General features: G+C 40.4%; 1 protein-coding gene and 1 long non-coding RNA gene across 2 annotated transcripts in view; one reads left to right on the forward strand and one right to left on the reverse strand.

Annotated features, from left to right (window-relative positions):
- LOC105514395 overlaps positions 1–751 on the reverse strand; it is a 70,270-nt gene extending 69,519 nt beyond the window's left edge. Inside the window, exon 1 of the long non-coding RNA XR_001002170.1 lies at positions 603–751. This is a non-coding gene — a long non-coding RNA (uncharacterized LOC105514395). The remainder of the gene's footprint in view (positions 1–602) is intronic.
- Positions 1–22,167, forward strand: LOC105514393 (cytochrome P450 2U1). Its single transcript, XM_011945722.1, has 5 exons — positions 1–765; positions 13,710–14,345; positions 16,122–16,283; positions 18,063–18,230; positions 18,961–22,167. Exons 1-5 carry the CDS (start codon positions 276–278, stop codon positions 19,137–19,139), a joined length of 1,635 nt encoding a protein of 544 aa, XP_011801112.1. The 5' UTR covers positions 1–275; the 3' UTR covers positions 19,140–22,167.
- The last annotated feature ends 2,091 nt before the right edge of the window (positions 22,168–24,258 follow it).

Consider the following 24,258-nt stretch of genomic DNA (forward strand, 5'->3'; position numbering starts at 1 on the left):
ACGGGACTTCGGGGCAAAGTTCAGGTTCCGCGCCCGCTCGCCCGCCAACCCCCTCCGCCAGGCAGCCGGCGCGTCTCCAGGTTCCGCCCGGGCGTCGCTGAATGGAGGCGGCGGGGAGAATGCGCCCGGCGCAGCCAATCCGGGCGCGCTTCTACGGCCCCTGCCCGCCCCCGACCTTCCCGGGCACAGCAGGACACTGACGCCGCGGGGCAGGCAGCTGCGTGCGCGTCTCCTCCGGGCAGCAAGGGGAACCCGAGGCCGCCGGCGCCCTGACCATGTCCTCTCCCGGGCCGCCGCAGCCCCCCGCCGAGGACCCGCCCTGGCCCGCGCGCCTCCTGCGTGCGCCTCTGGGGCTGCTGCGGATGGACCTGAGTGGCGACGCGCTGCTGTTGTGCGGCCTCGTAGCGGTGCTGGGCTGGAGCTGGCTGCGGCGTCGCCGGGCGCGGGGCATCCCGCCCGGGCCCACGCCCTGGCCCCTGGTGGGCAACTTTGGTCACGTGCTGCTGCCTCCCTTCCTCCGGCGGCGGAGCTGGCTGAGCAGCAGGACCAGGGCCGCAGGGATTGATCCCTTGGTCGTGGGCCCGCAGGTGCTCCTGGCTCACCTAGCCCGTGTGTACGGCAGCATCTTCAGCTTCTTTATCGGCCACTACCTGGTGGTGGTCCTCAGCGACTTCCACAGCGTGCGCGAGGCGCTGGTGCAGCAGGCCGAGGTCTTCAGCGACCGCCCGCGGGTGCCGCTCATCTCCATTGTGACCAAGGAGAAGGGTGAGCGGGGGCGGGGGGCGGGGGGCGTGGGGCGTGGGCTGTGGGTACGCGGATGCCGCGGATGAGTCTCCAGGTGCGCGGGGGCTGCAGTCCCTGTGCCCCTTCCGGCCGCGCGCCCCCAGCCTGCCTCACACCTGCATCCTGAACTAAAAGGTGTTGCTGGCTGCGGCGCCTCTCCTTCCTGATGCTTTTAAGATCCCATCAAGTAGTGACGGACGCGTGACTTGTTCATACTCCAAGATCAGAAGTAGAAAAGTCATCCAGAGGTTGAAAGAGAGTAATAGGGATAGCGGGAGGACAAGGTGGCAAGCCAGGTTCCATCTTTCCAAAAGTAGTCTTCCCTTCCACCAGCTGTGACCTCGGAGAGAAACTTAGGCCCCCATGTTAGAAAGAGGGAAGGATATTCTTTTTACCTTGTGAGTTTCAAATGCAAGAATTTAAGATACTTTCCAATAAGATAAAAAGTTCAGAAAACATGGTAGAAGCCTATTACCAAATCTCAGGCGCTGGTTCATAGCCTCTGATTCCTGCGTATGGGAGTCTAAATTGGACATTTTTGCGGGTTGGAAAACGTGTTATCTGCTGCAATAAAATGTCCAATCTAACCTGTCTCTACCGTCCCCCTTTGTCTTATTGACTGGCTTAGGTCTCTGACTTCTTTTCTGAGTCACGCCTATCCATCAGTCAGGTGTTAAATGCCTTTTCCTCGGGGAAGTCTTTTCTCACAGCCTCTCCAAGTAGGGTAGGCTCCCTTATTAGAACTAGGTCCCTTACCCAAGCACTTTTCCTTCACTGAACTTTTCAAAACTGAAGCTACATAAGTTTATGACCTTGGGCCTGGATGTCAGTCTTCACCACTGTTCTGACATTTAGGAGGACAGAGTCATTACTGCCTGAAACATAGTAGGAGCTCAAGTATCTATTAAATAAATGAATGCTATTTCCTGTCCTTATGACATGGCAAAGAGAGATCTCGGCTTTTCAGAATCTGATAAAGCCAGAGTTTTGCATCAGGATTTTAAACGAAAAAGACAAATATTATATGATCCACTTATATGAGGTGCCTCCTAGCATAGTGAAATTCATAGAGACAGAAAGTCTCAGTTTTGCAAGATGAAAAAATTCTGTGGCTGGACAGTAGCAGTGGTTGCACAACAGTGTGAAAGTACCTTATGCCATTAAGGTGTGCACTTAAAAATGGTCAAGATGGTAAATTTTATATGTATTTCACCACAATTTTTAAAAAAGAAAAGAAAAGCAGGTAGGTTTTCTCCAGGCAGCCATGAGCTCAGAAGAGAATTCTAGGTAGAAGCAGTATTACGAAAGCATGCAGTGGATGAGGTGTGAACTGTGACATTTGTTTTTCAGTGGGGCATTTGAAGTATTATGATCTTTACCTCTACTCATTTAAAATCCTTAGCATAATGTCTTAGAGTTCATCCATGTTGTGGCATATGTGAAAATTTTCTTTTGAAGACTGAATAATATTCCATCATATGTATAATCATCCCTCCTTATCTGTAGGATTCCTTCCAGGACCTCCTGCGAATAACAAAACCCTAGGATGCTCAAGTCCCTGATATAAAATGGTATAGTATTTGCATATAGGCTATGCATAGGGATCTTGGATACTTTAAATCATCTCTAGATTATTTATAATACCTACTACAATGTAAATGCTTTGTAGATAGTTGTCATACTGTATTAAGGAATGACAAGAAAAAAAGTCTACACATTCAGTACAGATGCGGTTTTTTGATCTGCGGTTGGTGGAACCCATAGATGTGGAACCCATGAATGTGGAGGGTCAACTGTATATACCACATTTTTGTTTACCCATTCATCCATTGATAGACACTTGTGCCTCCACCTTTGGGCTATTGTGAATAATGCTGCTATGAATAGAAGGGTACAAATATCTGAGTCCCTAGGAGTTGCTTGATCATGTGGTAATTCTAGGTTTAATTTTTTGAAGAACCATCATACCATCTTCCAGTGAGTGCACCAGTTTACATTCCCACAGGGGTCCCAATTTCTCCACGTCCTCACCAACACTTCTCTTTTTTCACACTTGCTTTTAAGATTGGGCTTAAATGTTACCTCTTTGAGAATGTGTACCCTGAGATGCTTCCCTACCCTGTAGAACGAGATTAACTTCTATGATACTATTGTTTCATTTTAAGACCTTCCCAGTCTCTTCTAATCAATCCATAAGTCTTATTGACTCCTACAGTAGATATGTGCTACATCCATCTACTTTTCTCCATCTGTACTGCCAGCACCCTCATCCAAGCTACCATCATTTATTTATTTTTCTTTTTTTCTAAAGCTACCATCATTTCTAATCTGATACTTTAGAAGCCTCTTGACTAACCTGCTTGCTTCCACTCCAGATTTTCATCCACAGAGCAGCCAAAAGGATCTCTTACATAAACCATGAATCAAACCCTGTAGCTCTCTGGCTGAAACCAATTGCCTCCCCACTCCATACTTGACCTACTGTGGCCTGAAGGATCTGGCTGCTGCATTTCTCTTTTTCAGCTCTCCCTTCATTTGTACATTTCAACCTGGCCTTTCTACTCTAGACACACTAACCTGATTTCTGCCATGCCTGGGCCTGCCTCAAGGTACAACGTTTGTCTTCTTTGGGCCTGGAATAACTTCTTGCTTGACTGATTGCTTGTCATCCCTCAGGCCAATTGTCACCTTTCAGTGCTATTTTGGTCAATGCCCAGTACCACCTCTTATTTTATCTCATTCATATTTTTCTCTTTAAACACTGGGAAGTATAGTATTTAGCCTTTTACCACCCCCACTTCTCAAGGGAATGTGACTTTCTTTAGGGCAGAGATTTTGTTCCTTTTGTTAACCACTGTATCCCTACTTCTTGGCACAGAATAGGGAACCAAAAGGTGAATGAATTTGTGCATACAAGCATCTATTGATGTACGTATCACATTTTATTATAATTTGTTTTATGTGTCTGTCTCTTCCTCTGGATTTCTTAAGGTAGGAATTAGATTTTCTTCTTTGAGATCTTAACAGTATAGTTTCCAATTCTTAAAAAAACAGTTTATCAGAGTGCTTCTTGGTGGCTGTTTGGTTGAGAATCTATAACAAGGTCATTTCTAAGCATTAGCTGGACACTGCTTACTATTAAATCTCTATTTAGAAAAGAGCGGGGAGCCTGGGGGCAATTTGGTGCTTCAGTAGTATCTCAACTAAAGTATTCCCCCAAGAGATGGGGTTTTCTTAGGCAATGCTGCTCTGGTATGTGTTGGGTGAATGTGCTGTAAAAGAATTAATGAGAGAAATTTCAGTGGCTGGAGAAGCTGTTGACAAGATAATACAAGGCAAGAACCATGTGGCATGAAGAAAATGCTTGTGGACTTAACTTGGAATAAAGAACAGATCATCTGAATAAGAAAATGTAGCTAGCAGAGGATTTTTTAAATAGAACTTTTTCAAGAGTGAAGAATAAAAAGGGAGGATGTGAATTTATTTCAAGATGATCATCAAAGGATGAAGGAGCAGATGAGTTGTGAGTGGACTTCCCAGATCAAGAAATGGACAGCATTATCAGCCTGAAGAAGAAAGGCCACTGTGACTACTAGTCAAGATGCTCAGCTCAGCAAGACTTGAGGACAGCTCAAACCATCTTTGGCTACCGTGTCCACTAGCAGAGAAGTAAATGTGATATTTTCCAGAAACAAGATGTGTAGGCCATAAGAGAAAAGAAATTATGTTAGGAATTAGAGGCCGGTAACGTTATTTAATATTTATTATTTTTTGAAAGAACTTTGCTGCTGAAGTTGATGAGAATAGCAGAGAAGAGTATGTTTCATAAATAGTGATGTGCGAAGAGAGGCTAGAAATAGTTGACTTAATACATTTGCTGAAAGTTCCAGATGTAGGCAGTTTATTTGTTATGTTTAAATTTTTCAAAATTTCATGATTAGACAAGTTGGTCGTCTTCTTAAGCCCATAAAAACTACAGTAAACTAGGTGGGCCGTAAAGATGCTGTGTCCATCATTCTGACTGATTCTTTTCCTAAGCACAAAAAGAAAACTACAAAATCAGAGCTAAGTCTACCAGAGGAGTGTTTCACTCTTAAGTGTGCTGCTATGGTTTGAAGGTGTCCCCAAAAGTTTATGTGTTAGAAACTTAATCCCTAATGCAACAGTGTAGAGAGATAGGAACTTAAAAGATGATTAGGTCATGAGAGGTCTGCCCTCATCAATGGATTAGTGCTGTTATCACCAGAGTGGGTTAGTTATTGTGGGAATGGGTTTCTGATAAGAAGGATGAGTTTGGCCCCCTTTCTCTCTCTTTCATCCTCTCTTACACTTCTGCCTTCTGCCATGGGATGATGCAGCATGAAGGCCCTTGCCAGATGCCAGTGCTATCCTCTTGGACTTCCCAGCCTTCAGAACTGTAAGAAATAAATCTCTGTTCTTTATAAATTACCCAGCCTGTGGTATTCTGTTATAGCAACACAAAACAGGGTAAGACATGTGATCTGTTTCTTCTAATATCACATTTTTATTTTAAAATATTCAAAATAGCCGGGCGCGGTGGCTCAAGCCTGTAATCCCAGCACTTTGGGAGGCCGAGACGGGCGGATCACGAGGTCAGGAGATCGAGACCATCCTGGCTAACACGGTGAAACCCCGTCTCTACTAAAAAATACAAAAAAACAAGCCGGGCGAGGTGGCGGGCGCCTGTAGTCCCAGCTACTTGGGAGGCTGAGGCAGGAGGATGGCGTAAACCCGGGAGGCGGAGCTTGCAGTGAGCTGAGATCCGGCCACTGCACTCCAGCCTGGGCGACAGAGCAAGACTCTGTCTCAAAAAATAAAATAAAATAAAATAAAATAAAATATTCAAAATAAAGCTCAAAGAACAGTATTAACTTGATTATCTGCAGCTCAGATCTGCTTCAGATTCATAAATAACACATAGCTTTATTTGGTATGTTCTTCTAAAACTTGCATATGTTGGATACTTAAAGTATCTTTCTCTAACTAGCTTTTGTTATTTAAAAGTGTTATGTTTTAACCATATTATGCAGTATTCCACTAAATAGAATGAACATAATGGCATCATATTCTCTATTTCACTGTTGATAAAAATTAGGTAAATTTTACATTGTTTTGCTCTTACCAACTATGCTACCACAAATGTTTGTAGGACACTAGTCATGAAAGTAGAAAAAGAAACACTAATTTGACTCGTAAAACTTGATATGGCTCAGATAATATCACTGGAAACTTGGAGCAAGAGTCAAAGCAAATTGCAAAGCCATAAAAAAAGAAGGTAAAATGAAATTTTGAAGAATTTTAAAAGTATGGGATAGATCAGTCTGATATATACCTCAAAGGAGAACAAGATGCAAAATGAAATTAGGAAATGAAGATAAACAGAAAATGAAAGTTCATCTGGGGAATTTGAAAATGAATGAGGGAAACAAGTTAACTGAATATGCAATAAAATAGGTATTTGAACTGATTTTGAAATAGTTATGCACTCACATTGAGATGGCCTGAATTCTCCCACTAATAGGAATACTTCTGTGATCCCATGGAAGGAAAGGGTAAGTGTAATCAGTGTATGACACCCTCTCTGTTCAGTAGGTAAAGACGTATATGTGGTCAATGTAGAATTGCTTCATGTTTAATGTATTTTGAGTATTTTTATTATAGTAGTATATGTTACTGGAAAACAAAACAAGGAAAATGAAAAAATGGACTGAAAATCGTCTGTGATCAGCATTATTTTGAGATAGTATTGACATTTTCATGTATCACCTTCCAGTCTTTTTTCTACATGTACATGTATTTTTAGAAATGTATTTGCCTCCTTAAAATGGAATAATTTTCATAATTTTAAAAATTGCTTTTTATCACTTAAAGTATTATGAACATATTTTCATATTATTAAATATCCTCCTGTAAAGTTCTTAGGAGCTGTATAATATCCGTTTGTGAGAATGTATCAATGTCAATTTAGTCTATCCTTTATTTGGTTTGAGTTGGATTTTTATGTTTCCACTGCCTAGCCCCTGTTCCTTGGACAAGAATACCCGCTTCTTCTGAGGAATTCTTTATTTCTGACCTCAATCCCTTTTGTTGATTGAACAGGAGATGCCATATCTTTACATGAACTTACCTTTTTGGCCACAGTGATAAGTTGAGGGACACACTGACCAAAAGTGGACTGATCAGAATTTCTAACCTTTTTGTAACTGGTTAATCTGTAGGCCAGGCACAGAACTCAATAATTCACAACTACACATCAAGCCCTACATAGTTTTGGGATAAGAATAGCATGACATAGTTAGAAACCTCAAGCCACAAAATAAATTTAAGATATCTCAAGTTGGTATCACCGCAGGACACCCTACTGAAGCATTTGAATCCTTCCCCAGAATTTCTCAGGTTGAATCTAGAAAATAGAGGGCTTTTCCTTTTGGTGGTGAAACTGGGAAAATAGGCATCTCAGGATAGCTCATGTTTCACTGAAAAGCTGGTTTGTAGTTGGAAAGAATGAAGTCAGAGAGGAGGGAAAAATAGATACAGGGAGAAAGAGTTCTGTGACATTTAGTACTCCCTGAGGTGGCAATACTCTTTTCTTCCTGTTGTTTCATTCCATAGCCTAACTGGCCTTGTTCGATGAACTAGCTTGAGGGTATATTTTTGTTATTCTGAAGGAAAAGAGTCCTGATTTTTGCTTCCGAGCCATTTTGGTAGACAAAATATTTCTAAAATGCAAATATGTAGTTTAAAAATGGTTAGTAGATGGTAAGATCAAGGACCTAACAAAGGAAAATAATGTTTTTTGATAAATAGGACAAAGCAGAGATGTTATATGTACTATATTAAATAAGGAGAGGGCCAGGCGTGGTGGCTCACGCCTGTTATCCCAGCACTTTGGGAGGCCAAGGCGAGTGGATCACCTGAGGTCAGGAGTTCAAGACCAGCCTGGGAAGCCCCATCTCTACTAAAAATACAAAAATTAGCCGGCCGTGGTGGCATGCGCCTGTAGTCCCAGCTACTCAGGAGGCTGAGGCAGGAGAATCACTTGAACCCAGAAGGCAGAGGTTGCAGTGAGCTGAGATCGCGCCACTGTACTCCAGCCTGGGTGACAGAGTGCAGCTCCATCTCAAAAAAATAAATAAATGAAAATAAAGAGAGAGGGTAGGTGGGATTGGTATCAAATCCTAAAGCTGGTGTGGAAGACCATATTTATCCAAGAAAAGAGGAGGCCCACCAACACTTGGCCGCTGAATACTCTGCAGCAGAAGACTTGCTCATAGTTAAAGACAGGAGGAATGATTAAACTTTGGTAGCCTAGGAAATAGTTTATGGGCCTTTATTACAGAAAAGGAGAGTTCTGGTTTCAGGAGTGGTTAAGACATTTCCAATCCTTCTTTGTCCCAACAATCACATACCATACCAGAGGGATGCCGAACAGAAGCACATACTCTATCTACATTGAAATGAAATGACACATCTACATTTCTGCACCATAAGACCTGAAGACAAAGTGGCTATAGGATTGGCAAATGACTTAATAGAGTGGAGGATGACTACACCTAAGCGTCTACAGAGGGGAATGCCGGTGGAGTATGAGAGGATAGAATGAGAACTACTTCCCTAGTTTACCATGCAGAATCTCAAAAAGGGTTAGAAATTGGAGGTACCAGTGATCATAGGAGACAGAAATGAGCCAGTAGACTGAGAACAAGGATAGTTTGAAATGCACATAAAATAAGATCAGGTCCTTATCGCTGCCCCCACCCCTGCAGAAAATAGTAGGTAGATGCTCTGGAGGGCCTTGGCTGTAGAATGGGGGTGGGGAAGAGATACAGCCTGGCAAAATGAAAAGTTGTTTCCAGACAAAGACAGAACTCTTGAAATGCTTCAACTGGGTGAAAGTTTGACAACGAACACTTAACAACCCTGGCCACCAACAAAAGAAAACAAGGACGTTTGTCTGTCTTGACCTGGACCTTGGCATAGAAAATGTTTTCCCACCCCCAGTCTAAGCAGCAACTATATGCTTGACGCTACCTTTTCTTTCTTTTCTTTTCTTTTCTTTTTTTTCTTTTCTTTCTTTTTCTTTCTTTCTTTTTTTTTTTTTTTTTTTGACAGTCTCACTGTGTCACCCAGGCTGAAGTTCACTGGCATGATATCAGCTTACTGCAGCCTTGACCTCCCAGGCTCAAGTGATCCTCTCACCTCAGCCTCCCGAGTAGCTGGAACTACAGGCTTGAGCCACCACACCCAGCTAATTAAAATTTTTTTTATTTTGTAAAGACAGGGTCTCACTGTGTTACCAAGGTGGTCTGGAATTCCTGGGTTCAAGCGATCCTCCCACCTTGGCCTCCCAACCTGCTAGGATTACAGGCATGAGGCACCATGCCTGGCAGATTTTGCTGTTTTAATGCAAAAACAGACATAGAACATAATGTAAACAAATTAGTGTTACTCATGAACTGGCTGTGTTCCAGCTAAACTTTATTTATAGATCATGAAATTTGAATTTCTTTTTTGCCCCTTGATTTTACACTAAAGGAAAGATTTAAATTTCGTATGATTCTCACATATCACAAAATAATCTTTTGATTTTTTTTCAACCATTTATTAATGTAAAAACTAGTCTTGGCTCTCTGGCTGTACAAGGGCGGCAGGCTGGATTTGGCTTTTGGGCTGTAGTTTGCCAACTGCTCAACTAGACTTTAAGTAAGCATGTTAAAAATGTAAGAGTGAACATTCACCCTGTTTGTCTCAACAGGAAGATGAGAAGGAAGGGGGAAAAGAATGAGCAAAGCAGATAAACAAATCTCAAAATAGTATGTTAGAAATTAGTAATTAGAATAAATGGAAGAGGACTAAACTTACTGGCTAAAGGACAGCTTGCCAGAATGGATATTTTTGATATCCAATTATATGTTGTTTTAAGAGACATAATCTATCTTCCCCAAAAAAGAGACATTCCCCCAACATAAGGGTACAGAAAAGTTCAAAATGAAAAGGTATTACAATACTAAGAAAATACTTTCAAAAGAAAAGCTGGTTCTTTTTTGACAAAAGGTACTCTAAATGATACTTCATTGTTAAGAAAAAGGAGGGCATTCATGATAAACGGATCCATTTTAAAAAAATTTAAAAAACAGGAAGATAGAATTCTAAGCTTGAATGTACCTAACAATGTCATCTAATATATATCTGTATTTAACAGCATATATATATAAATATAAATCTGTATAGCTACATTGATATTTATCTACCTTTAGCAAAAACTTACAGAACTATAAGAGAAATTGATAAATCCACCATTATAGCAAAATAGCTTAATATAAGTATTTGGTTGAGAGATCAAATAGTTAAAAATTTGTCAAGGATACAGAAAATTTGGCTTTGACCATTATCAGGCTTTCTCTATTGGACATATAGAGAGGACATATTCCTCAAAATTACTTGGACAAACATTCTTCTCAACTTTATTTAGAAATTTCATTGGCCACATACTAGGGTAAAAAAGCAAGCAAATGTCAAATGTCAAATATCAGCATAAAATAAACCTGGTAAGGTAGCAAAGAAGACTTAAAATAGAAAGTTGTTTTTTTTTTTTTTTACTTAAAACCAAATAATGAAAATACATGGAAACAAGACTTGTGGACCGCAGTTAGAGTAGTACCCAGACAGAGGCAAATGTAGAGCTTTAAATTATTTATTAAGATAGAGGTCTGACGATTAATGAGTCAGATGGCCAACGTTATAAATAAACCTAAAGGAAAAGAGAAACATGTTCCAATTTTAGACAGATTCTTTCAGAGACAAAGACTACACCCTGGCTTGCTTTAGGAGGCCAGTATATTCAAGACACATACAGCATGAGAAAGGAAACTTATAAGCCATTGTCATTCGTGAATATACTATTTTTTAAAAACTTACATTAGGAAACAAAATCCAGCAATTTTTTAAAGAAACTTAAAAACAAGCAAGTTTAGATTCATTCTTAGATTACAAGTTCAATCATCATAAAGAAGGCAGTTTTCAAATTAATGTAGAAATTAAGTATATCTGCATGAGAATGGAGACGTAGAAGCTACAAAGTGGGCGTCCAAGCCAGGTTCTGCCAGCAGAAATTCTGCCTCTCCTGGGGTCTTGGTGGCCACATCCAGAGACAAACAGGCTCAGGGTGGGGATGGGGCCTGGGGGTGAACCCAAGCCCTCCCAGGAGACAACTTAGCTGCCAGTCACCACCTATTAGGCTCCTCCACCCACTGCCTGCACCTCAGCAAACATCTCCTATGCTCCGTGGATCCCCCAGACCTCTGTGTTTAAAAAAAAAAAAAGAAAAAGAAAAGAAAAAAAGAAATTAATTACAGTTCCAACCAAAATCCCTAAATAAGTTTGAGAAATTGATTTTGAAGTTTTTGAAACAGTTTTTAAAAAGAACAAGGTTTTGTAGGGAAGAGGGGACTTCCCTATTCGATATAAAAAATTAAAGTCTATTTGTATCTTATTATAAGGTAACAGTAGTTAAGACAATGTGCTTTGAGCACAGTGATAAACACATAGACCAATATAACCAACTAGAAAGCCTGTCAACTGGCCCACCCCTATAAAGGAAATGTTTGTCAGAGACAGCATTACAGATTGGTGGTTTGGTGAGGTGGAGTGAGGACCCTTTAACAAATCATACTTGAACAATAGGTTGTCTACATAGGGAAAAAATGTTTGGATTCCTACCTCACAATAGGTAGGAATACCTAACACAAATATAAATTCCAGGTAGATTATAGAAACTTAAATGTGAAAACAAAATTTAAAATTTTTACAGGAAAATACAGAATGTGTTTATGAACCCATGGTACAAGGAGATTTCTAAAATAAGATATGCAGCACAAATCAAAGGATTGATAAATACAACTATATTTAAAACTTCTGCTTAACACATACCACTTAGAAAGTAAAAAAATCACATGATAAAAGATCTGCTATGCATTTCAAATATATAAGAAAAAGAAAATTGCACAGTAGATAAATGCAAATTACAGAATAGGAAATCTGGCCAATAACCATATAAAAAGCTGCTCTGACCCACTGGTAACAATCAGAGAAATGCAAATAAAAATCAGATGAGATATGTTCCAGGCTTCTGTTGACAAAACTAAAAACATTGACAAGTATCAAGTGAGGGCAACTATTCTGAACAAATGAGAACATTTAAACACTTCTATGAATACACTTTCAGAGTACTCTCCACTTCAGAGAGTAATCCGCCATGTCTAGTCATACTGAATATGTACATATCTTATGACTCATCAGTCAGTCCAGTCTTAGCAATGTCTTTAAAATTCTGAGGAAGTCCAATGGTAGAATAAATAATCACACATAATCTTTAGAAATTCGCCTCCCATGCATCCTTTCTCAGAAGCTACTAGATGATGTGCTTCAGCAAAATGAGGGAGTAAAACAAAGAGGAAGAAATATAATTCAGGAAATGGGTTCTGACACAGAAGAGTCTAAGAAAATTCCCAAATAATGACTAACAGAAGTCATAGCACCTGAACCAAAGGCCTACAGAGCAACCACTGCAGATTTGAGCAGACATTTGGAAGATTCCAACGAGGAACGTGGAACTGATAAATTGTCTGATACATTTGACTGCATGGATGTTTACATTGAAAGACACTTTATAGGGATATGAGAAAATTTAACCACAGAGCAGGGTCTTTATTTCATTTGCAGCTGTATCTACTGCACCCCCATGCCTGGCACATAGTAAGAATTCAGAAGTAATGTGGGAAGGAAGAAGAGCTAAATGATAGAGTATACCATGGAAAATAGGATGAAATAGGTGACAGAAAACAAGGAATATTTGAGAACAATCTGATATATCTGGGAGCAATTTTGTGGGGTTTGATGGTGGGATATATAAGTGAAAATCAAATAGGATGTAGTTGTGGATGACCTTAACATGTTCATATGTTTTAAAATCAGGGCTGCTGCCAATAACAGACATTTTAGATTACCTGCCATTTATTCGATTCCAAATTTTGATGTCCAATAGTTCTAATCTAGTTGGGCTGTTCATTTAGTCAGCTAATATTTAACAACCTCTCCTATGTACCAAGCACTATGCCAGAAGCTGGATTTTAATGGTGAGCACTATGAGATATGGTCTCTGCCCTCATTTTAATCTGTTGCTATAATTATCCTTCAGTTCAGAATGTTTAGAATATAGGTGTTTAGAATATGGGGATATATAGCCTGAAATATTTATTGTCTTTTTTTAGAGGCAGGGTCTTTCTCTGTCACCCAGGCTGGATTACAGTGGCATGATCATAGTGGACTGCAGCCTCCAACCCCTGGGCTCATGTGATTCTCTGACCTTAGCCTCTTGAGTACCTGGGGCTTACAGATGCATGCCACCATACCTGGCGAATTTTTTTTTTTTTTAGAGATGGGGTCTGTTCTGTTGCCCAAGCTGGTCTTGAACTCCTGGATTCAAGCAGTCCTCCCACCTCAGCTTCCCAAATCTCTGGGATTATAGGCAAGAGCCACTGTACCTGGCCACCTGACAAATTTTCTAAGCCTGGATTCACTCTTATGAAATGTAATACTTTGAAATGTACACTAACTTTGGAAAATGAAACTCATCGCTTTTCATTTCACCAGGAGTTACTATCTATAATAATAAGCTTTAGAGCAAATTCTCCTAATTTAATTAGATATGATTTTTGTTATTAGAAACACATACTATCTTGATAACTAAATTTTGCCAATCGTTTTTCTTGACTAGTGGTCCTTATCTATATATGAGGAGTTTTCCATAAGTGACTTGAAAAATACAGAATGCACTCCATGGTAGGTCTGTTCAGTGTTATCAGGAATGCTGTTTCTCATCTTCCTTTCTTGGTGTCCCTTTGCAGGGGTTGTGTTTGCACATTACGGTCCCATCTGGAGACAACAAAGGAAGTTCTCTCATTCAACTCTTCGTCATTTTGGGTTGGGAAAACTTAGCTTGGAGCCCAAGATTATTGAGGAGTTCAAATACGTGAAAGCAGAAATGCAAAAGCACGGAGAAGACCCCTTCTGCCCTTTCTCCATCATCAGCAATGCCGTCTCTAACATCATTTGCTCCTTGTGCTTTGGCCAGCGCTTTGATTACACCAATAGTGAGTTCAAGAAAATGCTTGGTTTTATGTCACGAGGGCTAGAAATCTGTCTGAACAGTCAAGTACTCATGGTCAACATATGCCCTTGGCTTTATTACCTTCCCTTTGGACCATTTAAGGAATTAAGACAAATTGAAAAGGATATAACCAGTTTCCTTAAAAAAATCATCAAAGACCATCAAGAGTCTCTGGATAGAGAGAACCCTCAGGACTTCATAGACATGTACCTTCTCCACATGGAAGAGGAGAGGAAAAATAATAGTAACAGCAGTTTTGATGAAGAGTACTTATTTTATATCATTGGGGATCTCTTTATTGCTGGGACTGATACCACAACTAACTCTTTGCTTTGGTGCCTGCTGTATATGTCACTGAACCCCGATGTACAAGGTAATTAATAGGTGTTTCCTTTGTTCATGGCAAAACCAGGTAATTTAAATTAGGATTAGCAACCTCAGTGATCTGGTGGCTCCTAACACTGAGCAGTGTCTTCAGGCTGGCAAACAAATACTTGCAACTCACAGGGAGTTGGTAAGATGTTAACAGTGAAACCCAAGTTTCTAGACAGTAGGACTGAGGTCATAACTTGCTTACCCCTACTCAAATCTCTACGGGTTTGATTCTGTGTGAAATCTATGATCATGAAAGACCTTTAGAGAAGAACATTCTAGAGCTGAAGGGAATCATAATGCTGATCTGAACACATCTTGTTTTTTTGAAATTGGAGAACAGAGGCTCAGAGAAGTTGTGTGACTTTCACAAGGTCACACAGCTAGTTCTACCACCTCAGTCCCAATAGATACTGAGAGTCCATGGCAGTTCAGAGTAGAATAATACAGGGAGGATGGTGTATTATTAATTTCTGTTGCTGTTATAACAAATTACCACAAACTGAGTGGCTTAAAACAACACAAGTTTCTTAAGAGTTCTATACATTGTAAGTCTGATATATGTCTCATTGGGCTGAAAATCAGGACGTTGACAGGGCTGTATTCCTTTCTGGAGGGTCTAAAGAAGAATCAATTTCCTTGCTGTTTTTGGCTTCCACAGCTCATGGCTTCCTTCTTCTGTCTTTGAAGGCAGCAGTGTTGCATCTCTCTAACCATTCATTCATAGTCGCATCTTTCTCTGACTCTGAACTCAACTGGGAAAGGTTATCTGACTTAAAAACCCGTGTTCTTAGATTGGGCACACCCAAGTGATCCAGGATAATCTTCCCATCTCTATGTCTTTAATTACATCAGTTTAGTCCCTTTTGCCATGTAAGGTATTATGTTTACAGACTCCAGGGGATTAGGGTGTGTACATCATGTATGGGCCCTTATTCTGCCTACTATAGATGTGATTATACCTACCTGTATTAGTTAATTATTGCTGGGTAGCAAACCACCCCGAAATTTGCTAGCTTTACAAAAACCACCACTATGTATTATCTCCCAGTTTCTGAGGGTCAAGAATCCACGAATGACTTCCAGTTTAGGGTTTCTCATGAAGTTAGAGTTAAGATGTTGGCTGGGTCTGCGGACTTGACTGAGACTAAAGAATCCAGGTCCAGGGTGGCTATCCATATGACTGTTGGCCAAGTTCCTTACCACTCTGACCCTTCCATAAAGCTGCTTCACTTGGTGGCTTCCTTCCCCAAAAGTGAGCACCTGAGAGAGAGAGAGAGTGGCAAAGATGAGGAGCCACAGTGTCTCTTATTATCTGATTTCAGAAGTGACATGTCCTCACTTCACCCTTATTCTCTTGGTCACATAGACCAACTTGGTACAGAGTAGGAGGGGACTGCACAAGGATATAAACCACAAGAACAGGGAATATTGGGGGCCACCTTAGGCTATCACATGTTGTCTCAGTCTACTTAGAGAGTCAATCCCATGTTCATATGAGAGTATGACTTAGGATGCTCCTGAATCCAGAGTGCTTTCTCTGGCCCCTCTATGTGTTACTATCCCACTTCTAAGTCACAGGGTAGCACAGGCACCCTGGGGCTAGCTGTCTCTACTTGAAATGTCTGACCAACGCTTCACCTTTACTGAGGCAGAGTCAGGCCTGAACTGCCAACTGACCAGTTAGGTATTAGTGGTGATGGAAAGTATGCAGAGGAGGGCAGGTTCAACTCTCTCCCACGCTTATCTTCTGGTTTATTCTTCCCTTTCTACATAGAGAAGGTTCATGAAGAAATTGAAAGGGTCATTGGCGCCAACCGAGCTCCTTCCCTCACGGACAAGGCCCAGATGCCCTACACAGAAGCCACCATCATGGAAGTGCAGAGGCTAACTGTGGTGGTTCCGCTTGCCATTCCTCATATGACCTCAGGGAACACAGGCAAGTCCAGGGTCTTCCTCTTTGAATGCCCTTGAGGGAAGCAGGGCCCTCTAATCCAGGGTAGTTGAGGTGAGGGGTATGGTGACTGTTGTCTAGCTTGATCCTTCTAAAGATTTAGTATTGTGTCATAGATAATAAAATGTCTAGGGAATGTTCAGCCCTCTGCTGTGCATCACTGGTTGTACTAGAATTCTACTACTGCTTAGTTTTACTAGTAGCTCTATAGCCTTCAGAACATACACACTTATACTGGCAAAACAAATAATGTCGAAATTTAAATTGGCTATGTTGGCAGAAAAAGCTCCAGAATTGACAAAGGCAACTCTCCCTTCTTTTCATGGAGGTCAGAAGAGCTAGTCTAAACATGGATTAAGGATTTTGCCTGAAAATTAGCTTACTTCAACTTTTAAAATTCTGCAGCTGAAGCATAAATATTAAATAATTAGAAGGCCGGGCATGGTGGCCCACACCTGTAATCCCAGAATTTTGGGAGGCCGAGGCAGGCGGATCACTTGAGGTCATGAGTTCGAGACCACCCTGGACAAGATGATGAAACCCCATCCCTACTAAAAATACAGAAATTGGCCAGGCATGATGGTGCACAGCTGTAGTCCCAGCTACTCAGGAGGCTGAGGCAGGAGAATCGCTTGGATCTGGGAGGTTGCAGTGAGCTGAGATTGTGCCATTACACTCTAGCCTGAGTGACAGAGCAAGACTCTGTCTCAGAAAAAAAAAAAGGTCAGGCACAGTGACTCACACCTGTAATTCCAGCACTTTGGGAGGCCCAGGAGGGTGGATCACTTGAGGCCAGGAGTTGAAAACAAGCCTAGCCAACATGGCAAAAACCCATTTCTACTAAAAATACAAAAATTAGCCGGGCATAGTGGCACACTCCTGTAGTCCCAGCTACTCAGGAGCTGAGGCAGGAGAAGAATCACTTGAACCCGGGAGGCAGAGGTTGCGGTGAGCCAAGGTCACGCCACTGTACTTCTGCACTTCAGTCCGGGCGACAGAGTGAGACAGCCTGTCTCAAAAAAAAAAAAGAATAGAAAAGCCCATCTTATTCTAAAGTCACCTGTTTCATCCTCTCATCTACAGTGAAATATGTCTATTTGGTCATGTCCAGACTCTCTTTAAACATCCCTATTAACAAAGAATTTACCTCTGGAGTCAGCCCATAGTGTAATGGGCTTGATCTAGTTTTAAGACAGTTACAGCATGCCATTGCTTATAAATGACATTGGATCACTTAACAGGTTTTTTTTTGGTACCAGATAGACCATGTTTATAGTATCTTTTGGGCATTGTTTAAAGTGCATATTGACTTGTCAGCTAGTAAAAGCCAGGGTTGGCTTCCCTGTGTATCTCTTTATCTTAGTTTACCTCCTCACTACATTGTTGTATGGACATAAATGACCCTGTAAACTAAGTTTTATACATATTGGGAATTTTAATTTTTAGGGAAAGTTTACTTGAAATGCCCTATTGTTTTTGTTTTAGTGTTTTCTCTTCATTGTAATGTTTTTATGGTTTTATGTATTAATTCAGCATTCATTGGAACACTGCCTGCTCCCTGTCTCAGGTGGGTCCTGGGATGGTGCAGGGAGAGGGATGCCAGTTGACAAGATCATATCCCCACCTCAAGTACCTCACAGTTTGGTCTCAACCAATTAAAGTGCTAGGTATATAACTACATTTTTTTTTTCAGATAATGATGTTTACAGAGAACTACTAGTAAAAGCATACTGAATAACACCCATATGTTTTCTTTTGTTTTAGTGCTCCAAGGCTATACCATTCCTAAAGGCACACTGATCTTACCCAACCTGTGGTCAGTACATAGAGACCCATCCATTTGGGAGAAACCAGAAGATTTCTACCCTAATCGATTTCTGGATGACCAAGGACAACTAATTAAAAAAGAAACCTTTATTCCTTTTGGGATAGGTCAGTTACACTTTTTTAAACTGTATAATTTTTAAAAGAAGTAGAACTAAAATATTTTATTATTTCATGTTGTTTTAAAAATGTTTATTTCTTGGCAAGCTAATGTAAGAGAAGGGATCAATAATTTAGATAAGGCATCTCCACTATGTTCACTTCAGATTTTAATAAAGCAGTTGGTTTTAAATCTCTAAATTTGATTAGAAATTTTACTTTCAGGGCTGATCAGGTAATTCTGGGGGATCCCAGGGAGCTACTAAAGTTAAGAGCAATTTCTGATCTGGTCTGGTGGGTGAGAGGATGGGTTCCCTAATCTCAATAGTTCCTCTTTTAGGTTCCTAGATTAGGAACATAGGATTCTTTCTATGGAAAAAGGGAGGCTCTAGGGATTCTTAATCTGAATTTTTTTGCCTTAATCTTCCAGGTAAAAGTGAAGGAAAGAGGTAAGCAGGCACAGAAGAGACAGGGTAGCTGCCACATTGGATCCGTCTCTAGCTCCTGTCTAGAATGAGGATAGGTTTTTATGAGTAGGAGTTAAAATGTGTATTTGGTATGTAAAAATTCTGATCAGCATATGCTGTGGGAGGCTATGTAGTATAAATGGCAATTTGATTTAAAAACTCCATCTGCATTTAGAATACTCAATTTAGATATTTCCTATAAATTTGTACTTTTTGAAACAGGAGAAGGGATGGTGTTATAATCCTTCATTTTTTTCTGATCTCATTTTTAGGGAAGCGGGTGTGTATGGGAGAACAGCTGGCAAAGATGGAATTATTCCTAATGTTTGTGAGCCTAATGCAGAGTTTCACATTTGCTTTACCTAAGGATTCTAAGAAGCCCCTCCTGACTGGAAGATTTGGTCTAACTTTAGCCCCACATCCATTTAATATAACTATTTCAAGGAGATGAAGAGCATCTCCAAGAAGAGATGGTAAAAAGATATATAAATCTTTCTAAGCAGATTCTCTCTACTGCAAGGGACAGTGAATCAGTGGATCCAGGTGGGGCTCAGGGAGATCAGAAGGAGGGTAAAGCACACTGGGAGCTTTCATCTTGGAGGATTCCTCAGCAGGATGCTTCAGCCATTTTAGTAATGCAGGTCTGTGATTTGGGGCATAGAAACCAAAGTACCTAGGAAACAGGAGATCTGGATTTTACTTACAGTGGCTTCCACCAATGGGCCGATCTTCTCATTTCTCAGTGCCTCACACATCCCATATGTAAAATGAGAGTAATAAAACTTGGCTTCTCTCTACCTCTCAGCACTAATGATGGTCAAATGCCTTACATCTTTTCTGGTATCTCTAAAATGCTGTTAAGCTCTGGAGAAGAAATTCAGGAGAAGAAGATCTATCAGCTGGCTTTTAAAGACCTGTGACAACATGAAAGTGGTGTTCAGCCTGTAATGCTTTGTCAGAGATGGTTATGGATTTAGGTTATAATGGGGGAGAACTTTTCTCAGCACAGATTCTATGCCAGCTTCTTTGGGCTTGTTCTGTTATTATCTTTTTGTTTATGATTTTAGTTTTTACTTTTTGTAGATGTGGGATGAAGTGGGCTCTGTCATGTATATTGAGGAAAAAAGAAATTATAATTTTAAAAAATCCCTTGTAGGATTATTGTATAAATTTATATGTCTACCTTCTATTTCAACTACAGGAACAGTGAGCCTTGCTAAAGAAGTAGCTTCATGGCACAATTCCTTTCTACTGAGTTATTTGCAAAGATGCAGCTCTGCCTTTTTACTTAAGGCCTGCATGGTGAGCTTGGGGATTTTGATGCTGGGACTCATCAGGAAAGAATTCTGCTTTCAAACTATACTGAACATTCCTGTCCTAGCCTCCCTGCCACCAGGCCCAATGTATCTGATCCTTGAATACACTCTCAAAGAATTCACTCTCTTTTTATTAAGAGCACTAAATTGTTTCTAAATGTAGAAGGTTCCTCTGGAAGAGCAGTTTTCAGCAGGGGTGGTAACCCCTTCAGCGGGAGTTTGGGAATGTGTGGGTTTGTTTCTTGGTTATCATAATGATGGGGGTGCTACTGGCCTGCTGCTGCCATGGGACCAGGATGCTAAATGTCAAGGTAGTCCTATACAGTGAAGAATTGTCCTGCTCAAGATGCCAGGATTTCCCCCAGTGAGAACGTGCTCCAAAGAATGACCACCCCTTTCTTTTATTCTCCCACAGTGCTCCATGTATAGAAGTAAGCATAGTAATAATACGAGCAACCATATTCCTGAACCTTTCCTCATGCTGGCTCTATACTTAATCCTTTACTTGCATATTTCTGTAATTGTTACAGAAATTCTATTAAGAGGGTGGCATACTGTAGTGGATGAAGCTGAGGCTTAGAGAAGGTAAGGCACAAAGTTAAAAAGTAACATCATTGAGTTTCAAACCTACTGGTCTCTGTGACTAAAGAACACTTTCAGAATCACTTCTCAATTCTGCCACCACTTGATCCCATAACAGGCTACCCCTTGGCCTCATGCTGGAGTTGTGTGTGTCCGTCTCCATCCCAGGCTGAGCTCCTTGAGGTCAGGATGTCATGCTGTTTGCCTCCCTCACAGTGCCTTGGTCTTAGTGGATGCCCAGTCATCTTGTGAAGGACTTTTTAAGAAGTGTACTTAAGAGAAAAATCCTACCTTATTTGAATAATTACAAGTCATATTTTTGTTGTTTAAAGGTCATAAATCAGTGTATGTTATTTGTTAATGTCCATTAAAGCCAGTTTTTAAAAAATCACTGGACTTTTGTGTTTATCATTTAAAACAACCATTTTAAACAAACTTAGAACGATGCCTTAGCTGTTTATATCTAACAGAATGTAAGCTCCCACCACCTGAAGGCTGGGCCATATCCAGGGACCTCTCATTCACTTTCCTAAAGGAGAGAAGCAGCTACTGCTGTTCCTACTGATAGAGAAGAGGGCAAGAAAAGATCCAGAGTGGTTGTTACTTCGGGAATTAAACGAAAGATGAAACTCTGAACTTAAACACTTCTGTCTGACTGGCCTCCTGTGACTGATCATCCTTCCTTGCTCTGTTTTCCAGATAAATGGAGACACCAGATCTCCCCAGCCTCTGACTTCATCTGCCATTAGCCATACTCTGTAGTTAGATCTCAGTCTGGGAATGGCATTTCAGGGCAATTGTGAACATGAGGCTAGATTTGATTTAGCACATGCCTAGGCAAACTTTTGCAAGCTCAAAAAATGAAAATAATATGCTTAATCAAAACAATCAGAGGAAAAAGAAAAGATATTTTAAAATAATTGACTGATTTTTGACTCTACGTTCTTTATCTACCATACTGCTCTTTTCCTTTTTAAAAATATTAAGCACTTTCAATATAGATAAATGAAATACAGGCTAATCTTTAGGTGTCTTAAGAATTTTTGCTTTTTGAAAAAGAAAAGCTAATAGCCTAACTGCAGAGGAACTGAGTGGATGGGGCGGCTGCTGTATAGATTTTTAGATGAGATGATACAGTGTGGATTACACTGCACCTTGGGCAGGACAGTTTGTTCTTGATATGGAATTCATATGCTTTTGAATCGTACTAATAACTCAGCATTAACAAGTGTATTACTCCTTAAATTCTACAGGCATTTTCAATATTCCTAACCAAAGAGTTTATAGCTTACTTGAGAAGAAGTCTGTTCTTGGAGAGATGTTGAAATTAGATGTTTATTAAACTTTAAAATATAATGCCTTAAGCTGTAGCACTTTAAAAACATCTTTATATATAAATTGCTAAAAGGACTGTTAATGCTTTTCTCAGACATGCTGACATTTTACAATTTTGCACATCATGGTTTATTTGAAATGAAAAACTAACTGTACTTTGTTTTATAAGTCTACCTAATACCTCATTTTTGTTTCTCATCTTTAGCACAGTTTTGATGCTTTTATTAAACTATTTTAACTGAGAAAGTGTCATGTCTGGTTTTTGTTTTGTTTTGATTTAATTGCTCTACAAAATTTTGTTTTCCAGATGTCAAGTTAATGAAAAAAGAAAATAGGCCTTCAAAGACAGATGTTCACAATAGAATGTAAGCATGGTCCTTAGAAACTAGGGTAATTCTTTTAAAATTTCCCTGTGGAGTGAAGTTCTTAGAGGACTGCATCACCGCCCAGGTGTCTTATATTCCCTGTGGAAGCCCAGCATGAGTTGAGAGGAGATGGGCCCACATGATCCTGCTGTGGCCAGGTACTGAGTGCTGGTCTCACATTTCCCAGCTCAGGAAAAAGAGCTTTTTCATACTTGAACCCTATTTTGCCTGTGGAGGGACCCCCCTGCCAGTTTTTTCCATAGCCTACTCTTCTTCCTGAAGTCACAGCTCAGACAGCATCTCCTCGGAGAGGTCACCCACCATGACATCCAAAGTGGTCTTTCCTGAGAACTCCCTAATCTCATCACCCAGTTTATTTCCTCCAGAGCTGTCATCACTAACTGCAACTACCTTGTTTAGTTAAACCTTCTGTTTCTATCATCTCTCTCATCTCTGCTCCATGAGGATGTCAGGGACTGACTGTACCTGATACCTTACCAATAGTGGATGCCTTATGCAGAGCGGGCATCAGTAAATATGTTGGGCAGATGAAGAATTAAGTGAGTTTGATGGAAGGTGATTATTTGACCCTTTAGGCTAGAGAGGAGATGATACAGGCAAACCTGTCATTGTTTTCTGTCTGCTTCCTTAGTGACTGTGGCTGTGCCACCAGAGTATGAGTTTTAGTGAAATAACAGTAGTGAAACAAGAGGAACACTGAATAATGTGGCACCCTCAAATCTTCAGTTTTGCTGCATTATTTTTAGAACCAAATTCATTTAAGTAGGGTATTTGTTCATTAGTAAATAATTTGGTATTATCATGATTGAAATAATACTTTTATATTCTTTTTTTTTTTGAGACAGGGTCTCACTCTGTTGCCCAGGCTAGGGTGGCATGATCACGCCTCACTGCAGGCTCAAGTGATCCTCCCACCTCAGCCTCCTAAGTACCTAGGACTACAGGCGCATGCCACTATGCCTGGCTAAGATATTTCATATTCTTATCAGTTCTTCCCTTTGTATGAGGGTCAAATAATCAGTTTTCATTAAGGGATAAGGCTAATTATCCATAAGACTCAGTGGATTGCTCAGCAAAATCCCTGCAGCCAAGGATAGAGTAGGATGATGTATTCAAAATTCTAAAAAAAAAAACAAAAAACAAAAAACTGCCAAATAAGAATATTGCATTTGGCAAAAATACCCTTTAAAAATAAAGGATAGAGAAAGTCATTCCCAGACAAATGAAACTGAGGGAATCCGTTTGTTACTACTAGACCCGCCTTATAAGAAATGCTTAAGGAAATTCTTCAAATTAAAAGGAAAACATGTTAAATAGCAACATGAAAGCATAACTCTCACTGGTAAAAGTAAATATACAGGCAAATATAGAATAATGTAACACTATGATAGTACATAAATTACTTTTCACCCTAATATAAAAGCTAAAAGACGGCTGGGCCCGGTGGCTCATGCCTGTAATCCCAGCACTTTGGGAGGCCGAGGTAGGCAGATCATGATGTCAGGAAATAAAGACCATCCTGGCCAACATGGTGAAACCCTATCACTACTAAAAATACAAAAATTAGCTGTGCCACCGTGATCCCAGCTACTCAGGAGGCTGAGGCAGGAGAATCGCTTGAACCAAGGGAGTCGCAGGTTGCAGTGAGCCGAGATCGTGCCACTGCACTCCAGTCTGGTGACAGAGCAAGATTTCATAAAAACAACAACAACAACAACAACAAAAAGCTAAAAGACAAAAACATTAAGAATAATTATAACCACAAAAAATTGTTAATGGATACACACTATAAAGAGAATTAAACACTGAATTCAAGGACACAAAGGTTGGGGAGAATGGCATTTTTTTTTCTTTTTTATTATACTTTAAGTTCTAGGGTACATGTGCACAATGTGCAGGTTTGTTACATATGTATACATGTGCCATGTTGGTGTGCTGCACCCATTAACTC

This window comes from Colobus angolensis, unplaced genomic scaffold (assembly GCF_000951035.1).
Source record: "Colobus angolensis palliatus isolate OR3802 unplaced genomic scaffold, Cang.pa_1.0 Scaffold244, whole genome shotgun sequence".
In the NCBI taxonomy this organism is placed as follows: domain Eukaryota; kingdom Metazoa; phylum Chordata; class Mammalia; order Primates; family Cercopithecidae; genus Colobus; species Colobus angolensis.

Bases quoted from the DNA above. Each gene is read 5' to 3' on its own strand.
- LOC105514393 (XM_011945722.1), top strand. From the start codon at position 276: ATGTCCTCTCCCGGGCCGCCGCAGCCCCCCGCCGAGGACCCGCCCTGG. The intron at 16,284-18,062 runs GCAAGTCCAGGG...CTTTTGTTTTAG, and splicing joins TATGACCTCAGGGAACACAG to TGCTCCAAGGCTATACCATT. The intron at 18,231-18,960 runs GTCAGTTACACT...TCTCATTTTTAG, and splicing joins CTTTATTCCTTTTGGGATAG to GGAAGCGGGTGTGTATGGGA.